The sequence below is a fragment of the Apis dorsata genome, unplaced genomic scaffold (assembly GCF_000469605.1).
Source record: "Apis dorsata unplaced genomic scaffold, Apis dorsata 1.3 scaffold_279, whole genome shotgun sequence".
In the NCBI taxonomy this organism is placed as follows: Eukaryota; Metazoa; Arthropoda; class Insecta; order Hymenoptera; family Apidae; genus Apis; species Apis dorsata.
This window is the reverse complement of record NW_006263555.1, coordinates 386,460-396,269: the sequence shown is the minus strand read 5'-3', so window position 1 is coordinate 396,269 and position 9,810 is coordinate 386,460. Positions and strand designations below refer to the sequence as shown.

The 9,810-nt window shown below is 24.9% G+C and overlaps 2 protein-coding genes across 4 annotated transcripts in view; one reads left to right on the top strand and one right to left on the bottom strand.

Moving 5' to 3' along the window:
- Positions 1–6,949, bottom strand: part of LOC102672710 (SLIT-ROBO Rho GTPase-activating protein 1-like) — a 37,113-nt gene extending 30,164 nt beyond the window's left edge. The window contains exons 1-2 of one of the 3 annotated variants that reach the window (XM_031511010.1): positions 6,591–6,947; positions 6,324–6,484 (exon numbers count right to left, since the gene is read on the bottom strand). In XM_031511010.1, coding sequence (XP_031366870.1) covers positions 6,324–6,402 — 79 coding nt within the window. In that variant the 5' untranslated portion in view covers positions 6,403–6,484; positions 6,591–6,947. Of the gene's footprint in view, positions 1–6,323 lie in introns of all 3 variants that reach the window. The other 2 variants (XM_006616833.2, XM_006616831.2) reach the window with 2 other exon arrangements.
- Positions 6,950–8,318: 1,369 nt separating this feature from the next.
- LOC102674523 (intraflagellar transport protein 74 homolog) overlaps positions 8,319–9,810 on the top strand; it is a 2,927-nt gene continuing 1,435 nt past the window's right edge. The window contains exons 1-2 of the mRNA XM_031511020.1: positions 8,319–9,007; positions 9,148–9,808. Coding sequence (XP_031366880.1) covers positions 8,673–9,007; positions 9,148–9,808 — 996 coding nt within the window. The 5' untranslated portion in view covers positions 8,319–8,672. The remainder of the gene's footprint in view (positions 9,008–9,147; positions 9,809–9,810) is intronic.

Sequence of the window (9,810 nt, the reverse complement as noted above, 5' to 3'; positions counted from 1 at the left end):
AAAAAAAAAAAAAAAAAAAAAAAAACGAAAAAAAGAATACTCGAAGCAGAATCGTCGAGAACTTTCTACATTGAAAGCGTTTCACTTGTAAATGGAAAAGGGGACGAGTTTGTAGGAAACCGATTATATATACGAGAGAAATTCCGCGCTCTCGATGCACCGTTTCGAAATCAACTGAATCGCGTAATACCGTTGTAGAAGCGACGAGCGGAAAGCGTCATATATCGTATAAACGTGAGAGAGCGACAGAGACAGATAAAAAACGAACGAGATAACCATTATTTGAAGAGGAAGAGAGTTAATGAGATGTCAGGCAGAAAAGAGACGTTAGGAAAAGAGATAAAATAATGGCAATAAAGTGAAGCAAAATGGTGCAAAAGAGATGACCGCGCCGTTGGTAGGGGAATCAATGAGTGGTTACTCGCGCCACCGCTTTTGTTTCTCTCCTCGTCTCTCTAACTGCATGGTTATACGTTGTACACCGGGTCTCCCACCGTGGTGTTCTATATAGGCTCGTCCAACCCTCGAAGCGTGACCGTGACTGTGACTCTGATCAAACGGAGTGCACGTGTCCACCGTGTATGTATATATATACGTTACTCTCTACGCGCGTATTCTCGTTCGCTTGTCCTGTCTCTGCCTACCCGTTGTCTCATCACGTGGAAACGCATCACTCTTCGTTTTGCCGCGGTTATTTCACGCGATATACACTTATTATACAACATAAGAGGTAATCTACTTAATCGTAGTTTTTGTTTAGTCAACAAATACTTAATCTTTTCGGTAGGTTATATTTCAGTTATGCGTGCCACTTGACCGACCGAGATTTGTAACTAACCTATTTGTTCATTTTTCTTACAATTATAAAATAATTGTAATCAAAAACTCATTAATAAATTTTAAAATAAAATTCATTATGTTTTGTTCAATTATCAGAATAAATGATGATTAAAATGATTTAATTATTTTTCATATCATGATAATTATGATTTTTACAATCTTTAATACGATCTATTTTATATAATTCATATATGTTTTCGAAGAAATATAATAATTTGATTGATGTTATAAAATTGATAAATATTCATTTTTAAAAAGTATAAATTTAAGAGTGCAGTAAAGAAGGATTACACTTGATATAAAAGTGGATCTTATTTGCTCATAGGGTCATGTACTCTCGGCACTAAATGAACAAATTGCTTTTCATCGGCCACTTCGAGGGCACTCAGATCATCTTACCATCGGGTTAGTTTATCATCAGATTGCTACCACTGTTAGTTTTTCTGCATTCTTCTTTCCTTACTTCATTCTTTGATCAAAAAAAACATATTCAAATTGTTTTTTTTTTTATCTATTTTTAACATTCCAAGCTTTTATAAAAATAATAAATAACACAATTAATGATAAATAAAGCATAAAAATTATACTTTATATGCATATATAATTACACTATTAGTTTTTTAAATGAAATTATTTTAGAGATTATATCAACTATTAAATTCTGAATTTACAAGTCAATATGTGTTTTATTTTTTTTTATTTATAAAAATATAACAAAATAAATTCAATATAGCAATAAAAAGTATATTTCATTTAAATTTAATTTTTTTTATATTATTTTACTAAAATGAAATTTACGTAATATGGAACAATCAGCGTCATCTGTTACCTAATTTTCAAATTATAATTAAATTTCCTTTTCACAAAATTATACAAATCGATTTTATCATACTTATATACTATATTCAATAAATTTTTATTTATAATTTATTTTCAATCAATAAATTTTTATTCTTGCATTCATATAGAAATAAAAAAGAAATTATATCTGCACGATCATATAAGTTTCATTTATATAAGAAGAATATTATATTTCAAAAAATATCTATTTTACTAAATTATTTTATCATTTAAATTTATTCTCAAATGACCGATAAAATAAATTGAATGGTATTATTTTATTTATGTTATTTTTCATGTATATTTGTTTTCAAGATATAATCACGTAAATTTAAATCTGTAAAGTCATAAAAAACACTTATGAAAAATGCACTCTGAACTTAGTATACTCGCAATTGGCTGAGTCAGCCAAGTGGTTCAATGAGATACCGCGCCATTTCATTGATGCCGCTAACCTTATGGTAAGCATCGTCGACAATATCTCGTTTCTTCTTTTAAATTTTAAATTATTTCCCATGAAAATTTATACAACATAAGTTACTTTTATAGTATTTATTATATTAAATTAAATTAACTAATTCTATTTATACAATTGATATTTATAATTATACAATTTAATATTTATAATTATTTTTATAATATAGTAGCTATAATTTTTATTACTGGTTTACTAATTTTAATAAGAAGCATTTCAGAATTGATAGATAATTATAGTAGACAAAGTTCATTCAGCGTGTACTATTCTAAAACTGAACTCTATTCATGTGATCATTACGTAGTATCGCTATTTTAAAGCCACAGATCGTTCGGGGTTTCGCGACCTTCATCCAGATAAGCATGCAAATTCAATACCACTTGGCCTTCTTATCAAGTACCTATCCAAAAGTTGTCATCAACTTTTTAAATTTATTTATGAATTAAAAAAACTTTTTTATACGATTTTTTATTTTTTAAGTTTTTAGTAAAGTAAAATATAAAAAAACTTTAAAAAATATATAAATCATCATATGCACACTATTATAATAAATTTAATTGTACATATTTTCAAACAATTCCATTTTTTAAAAATTCGATTCTGACTCTTTTAATATTATTTTATTTTTTTATAATTTTTTACTGATAAAATTTAAATTTTTAAAATTCCATCTTTTATATTTTTTTTCGATATCAAAAATATGAAATCATCTTATCAATCTATGATAAATGATATTAATTTAAACTATATTTTATATATTTTATATATTTTATGTATTTTTAATATTATGTATATATATATATTTTATGTATTATTTCTTATACGATATTAAATGTCAGTAGTATAATCCCATTGCAATTGCCTTGCTACTTCGTTAACGAACTCTATTAGTGATTCTGAATAACTCGTGACATTTTCAAATACTGCAGGTTTAAAATCTATCGAATTAACTGTGATTTTTATGTCATACATAATTGTTTTTTGAAAAAAAAAAAAATTATAAATATATCCATATTTTATATACATGACATTCAATTGTTATCACGATGAAATTATTCAATTTTTTTTTTCAATGATTTATCTCAATTAAAGGCTTACTTCAATAATTAACGTCATGTATCTAGATTAAAATTTACGCATGCCACAATTAATCTAACAATGATATAGATGGGGGATGTATTATTTCCTTGTAATTCCTTCTCTTTACCCTGACGGAACTTTTTCATCAATGAGTTAAACTAAAATGAATAGCCTTGTTACACATGTATGCACGTAAAAAAATTACACTCTGTAATTTTTTTGTCGGGCGTGTGTTCTACGACAGTAATTTAGAAAGTTCAAACCAAAATTTGTAATATTTGTAAATGGAGAAAATCAAAATAAAAAATATCAATTAAAATTATTGAAAAATAATTTCTTTTTAACAAGATTTTTTTTTTGTATTTTTATTTTTCAAAATGTCTCTTTCTTATTCTTTTCGCTTTGATTAATAAGAGATGTAAAAAAAAATATATTCAATTATATGATAATAAATATTAAAAATATAATTTTTAAAAAATATTTAAATAAAATGCGTCATTGCAATAATATCCATATGAAAGAAGATACATATATCTTTCACAAAGTGAAATAGATACTCTTCTTTGACATTTTAAAAATGATCTGTTCGTAAAAACATCTGTCGCACAAAACAGGAAATATCTTTTTTTTTATTATTATATTTTATTCAGATTTTTTTTTCTGATCAATTTATATCATATTTTTTTTAAGTATGATATTTTTATTAAATTTATATTAAAAAATTATTTTAAATATTTATATTATAATTAAATTTATATTATAAATTAATGTGAATATATTTTTAAAAAATGTTTATACAAATGTAAATATCTCAAGATATTCTCATAAAATGACAAACTTTGATAATAATTTCTGAGGAATTATTATTTTCATTATCTCTTTTACATGAATAAATTATATGCCAATTAATAATAATTAATCAAAGCGACATATATACATATATATTGCATATCGAATTATTAGATAAATTTTATTTTTATATATATTATTTATAAAATCTTAAAATATTCAGCAAATAAATCTGCATATTTATCAACTAACTTTACTGGCAAACTCTATATAGCGATAGGTCATTAAGATCGATTTTAAAACATCCAATGTTGCAACCATACGGATATAAACACAAAAATCAAAATGCATAGAGGAAACGGTCGACGCAGTCACGCATGACCGTATGGAAGGAGTTGCGGCGAACAATGAGAATGTGCGCATGCGTTACACAGTATGAAAGAATATATAGACGTTCGTATCTGAAAGTGTACTCTGTGAACGTGTTCAACGGGGGAGGTATTATATACATAGTGGGAGGAAAATAGAGGGGATGGAGATGGAATACGCGTTAAAATAAAATAAAAACAACCTTGAAAGTTTGTAAATGGAAACAGGGATGGGCATCCGATGTATATTTTTTTGATAATTCTTAATCAAATAGATTATGAATATATGTTTTAGGATACATTGATACGAAATTAAATAATTTTAAAAATTGTAAAAGCGTTGTTATTTTGTTCACGATATTAAGTCAGAGATATATTTATAAAAAAGTATTTTTAATAATATAATAATAATATGTAATATATTTTTAATAATATAATAATAATAAGTATAATGAAATTTATTTTTTAATTTAATAAAACTGTACAAAAGTATTATATATATTATTAGAAGAATAATTATATATTAGAAGAATTAGAAGATATATTAGAATTACATATTTAGATGGAAAAATGAGATATATTTAATCCAATAAATAAAAATTTTTGCATGAATATAGAATGTAGAATACCGTGAAACCTATCCCTGTTACTTCTCACGACTTTTAATATGCAGACGAAGCAATTTCAAATGCGACGCGCCAACATTTCAATCGAGAGACGTGCAAGCACCTCATTTACTCCATCGAATAACGATCGTTCATTGATCAAGTGAAACATTGTTTCGTTCATTTCAAAACTTTCAAATATTTACAAAGATTTTCCTTAGTAAAGTTATTAATAATTAACTAATTAAAATTTATTCTAAAAATTTAAATATTATAATAAATATATATGTATAATGTTAAGAAAAGATAAATTATAAACTTGATTACTAATAAATTATATATTGTTATAATAAAATTTTATAATCAAAATAATGAAAATTTTTTTTAAGAATTTTAAGAACATAATTTTTTTTATAATCAATAAACTACGTATATGCAATAGTTTTCAAATTGATAATGACAATTTGCAATATCGTAAATTTATAAAACTTAATATTTAAAAAATTTTTTTCTTAGCTTTTATAAATTTTATGATCATTTTATTATAATAGATATGAAAACATAATTCTATTATTTTTGAATATTTATCATTGATATTACATGAATAATTGAGCAATGCTGTAATAAAAAAATAAATAAGAATTTTTTTTTTACAAAAACATTGCAGATCAAAAAAATGCATAAATAAACAGCATCTTCAACATAAAAATATCGATACAGTGTGTCATTCTTTAAAATGTATCATCGGTTATATATTATGAGATTTTCTAACATTTGCTAACTATACAGTTGCTATATTTTTTTACACATTCCTAAAACATATCAAATATTAAAAAAATGTTTTTTATATTAAAGAAAAGGAAAAAAAAAAAACAATATTCACTGTTTTATCGATGAAACAAATTTTATCGAAATAAATTAACTTTTAAATATGCAACAAATAAATTTCAAACCAAAAAGTTAAATCTATATCTTTATTAAAGGATATGATAACAATAGCGTTTCAAAATAAATTTTAATAATTTTGTAAATTAAATCTCATAAATAAAAAACTTCATTGATAAAAAATCATTTAAAAAATTATTTTTAATTTTTTAGTTTAATATTAATATTAAACTAAAATATTAAACTATATAATAATAAAAATAAGAATTATAATAAACAATTATTTATTTACGATTGATAAAAAATATACCAATTAAAAAAATTAACTTTCTTTATAAATAAAAAGAAAGAGAAATAAATATATAAATGAGCAATATGTAAGAAATAAGAGAAAATAAAATAGAAAAAGAAAAAAATAAAAAATGTGTGGTTATAACTTACTATTAAAGACAAGCAGCTTCCGCGTGGAGCCAAGCCTTTTGATGGGCGACTTCACGCCGTCAATTTCTTCTTCGTCCATCGCAGTATAGTAACGGCGTCTCGATTTCAAAACAACTCTGGGGTTGTTATTTCGTGTTCACGTATGTACAAGCCAACAGTTTCTATGAACGTGAGCACAAAATATTTGTCACAGTTTAAAACATTCTCGAGCACGAGGAGGTCACCGCTTGGTTGCGGTAAAACCGGTTTATCGGGCAGCGTTGATACCTTTCTATGATCTGCACTAGATGTGTTATCACTAGGTACATGTGGCCAGCCGTGCATACAACTACGGCCTATTGAGCAAAGAAAGGAGAAGGAAAAGGCAAAAGAAAAGGCAAGTTGAAAAGAAATGCCAATGTGAACGAACGTGTATAAAATGAGTAAGTGGCGGACGTTTATATGTCGACGGGACGAATCGCGATGCCACGGGGAACTTAGCTGCAACGCGGGTTACTGTGGTAACGCCGATTGGTTTCTGGCTATCCCGAGGCACACTGAAGATATTCTTGGACTCCCGTATATTAATTCGAGTTTGGGGGGACCGGCGTCGCTACCGCCGTCACCATCGTCGTCGCCGTCACCATCGTGCTTTGCCACTTGGCTAACACGCCGCGTCACTTTTGTTGCTTAGCAACTACTTAATTTGAGATAACGACAATCTACTGCCATCTTCCATTCTTTCATTAAACTAAAAATTTGAATTTTCATTTCATCAATTATTTCAATAAAGATCAATAACGACAAAGTAAAAAATATAGATAAAATATAACATAAGGAAAAATAATTAATTAAAATAAATTAATGTATTAAATAAAGTAAATTATTTTTTAAAAATTACAGATATTTTCATAAGGCTCGGTTTGAATGAGATTGCAACATTAATAATGATTAAAATTGAAATTAAATTTTAATATAAAATTACAAATAAAAAAAAAATATTTTTTTATTGTTAAATGATATCAAAATGCTCATATCAAAATACCCGCAAAACTTATATATTGTTTTATATTTTGTTGTTTTAGAAATTACATTGTAAAATATATATATATAATATAAATATATATATATTTTTACATTAAAAATTGAAATTACATTATAATTTTGAAAGAGAAATGATGAAAATGTTTGACATTTGCTACCATCTATAATCACATACTAAGAACAAGTATAGAGCAAAAATGAGAAAAGAATAAATATATTGAAATCAGTGTCATCTCTAGTCTTACAAATGAAATAAAAGATAGAATAGGAGAATGAAATAGAATAAGAATTGACAATCAGCGCCATCTTTTGGATTTCACCATTTTTTAAAACTTCTCTAAAAACATTTAAATGGCACTCTCAATTTTTATTCTACTTTACTCTATTTTTGAATTTCAGAGATATAAAGAAATATTTTTGAACTTCAATAGATAACGTTTGTCAGTTCTTTTTGTATTTTCTTTTTCTCTCTATTTCCTGTTCTTTTCATACGTGCATTTCCTGTTTCATTTGACATTCTGAAGATGGCACTTATTTCAATATTTTTATCCATTCTATTCTTATCTCACTATCTGATTTCTTTGCTTATATCTTTTTTGCAAAATTTATGCATGTAAAAAACAACTTTATTGTCTCGCTTGCCCAATTTATTGGCAATTTATGATTAAAACTCGTAAAAATTTTTAATTAATGTTTTTATTATTTGTAATAAATAATAAATATTAACATTTATAATGCAATATGTATGTACTATTAAATAAATTTAATAATATTAAAGTTTAATATTATTAAATTTATTAATAATTATTAATAAGTATTAAATTATAATTAATTATATTAATATCTTATATATTAATATAATATATAAGAATATTTATAAAATAATGTGTCAAAGAAATTATTTTTAAAATTTATTGATTTCAATAATTTTTGTTTTAAAATATAATTCACCGCTGTAAATCGCACAAAATATTTTGATTTTTTGCGCAATCGATATTTCAAAACATTGGATATAAAGTTAGATCTATTCTATGTCTTGATTTTTTATACAAATTCTTGTAATGTAATGTAATTTTATAGTATCATTTAAAATTATATTTTTTTCATGTAATTATATATAAATTATAAAGTAAATTTTATAATTTATATCTAAATTAATTTGGAATTATATAGATTCTATGAATTAGTTTCTATGACAACCAAGTAGAAAACAAACGGGTTATAATGTACTTTAACTAAACAGTATCAACTAATTAAATATCTATGCAAATTCATACCAAAAATATTTTCAATAAAGAAAAAAAGTGTTTTAAATAGATCAATATAATGCAAAGACCACAAACTAGTACTGCTGTATTACAAAATAAATTTGAAAGGTTTTACAAAGGAACAAAAAATGAATCAGAGTTTTCTGGGAATACTCGTCCAGGCACACCTGGTCAAAATGTATTGGCAAGACCACCATCATCCTTTGCTGCGCTCAATCAAGTATCAACTGGTAATTCACGTTTAAATACAATTAATTCAAGTAATTCTGGAGCATGTAATATTGCATTTCCTTTGTCTGGTCAAATGAATATAAATATTTTGGAAAGACCAATCACTCAACATGGAGTGGCAGGTCTTAGACCTGGAACTGGTAAAAATTTATCAATGACTAGGTATGTAAATTTCTTCTTTTATATTTAATTTTTTTTTTAAATTAATTATTAATTAAAATAAAATATATCATTGTGATAATAATAACTTAAACATCAATTTTTCCTTTTGTTATTTTTTAATTTAAATTTTCTATTTTTAGGCAAATTCAAGATAAAAGATATTATAATGGACTTATGCAATTAAAAATTAGAGAATTAAATCAAGAAATTGCTGTTATTATGAAAGATATTGAAGATCAAACTAAAGAAAGAGCTACTTATCTGCATTATGATAAAAGAGCCAAAGATTTGGCTATGGAGTTAACAGCTTTACAAGGACAACTAGCTGATTATAATATCATTGTAGATAAAATGACATCTGATATTGGAAAAGAAATTATTGAAGAAGAAACTGAAAAACTTGCTAGAAAAAATGAAGAAATTTTATCAAGAATTGAAAATATGTTTGAAGAAAGAAAACAATTAGAACAAAAACTAACAAAAATACAAAAACAATTAGAAGATGAAAAGAAAAGAACAGAACGACTTATAGACAGTATGGATTCTGATATGAAGGAAAAATATGATGAATTATTAAAAGAAAAAATAAAAGTGGAAGAAAAAGCAAATGAACTGCAACAAAAATTGGATGAATTATACAAAGAACAAGTTTATTTAGAAGAAGAAATAACATTATCTCCTTTGAAACAGGAAGCAGTTAAATTACATCTTAAAATAATAGAAATGGAAGAAAAAAGAGATAAGTTAAAAGAAGAAGAGAAACAAAGAATTTCACCAGAAGAAGAAAAAGAAAAATTATTACA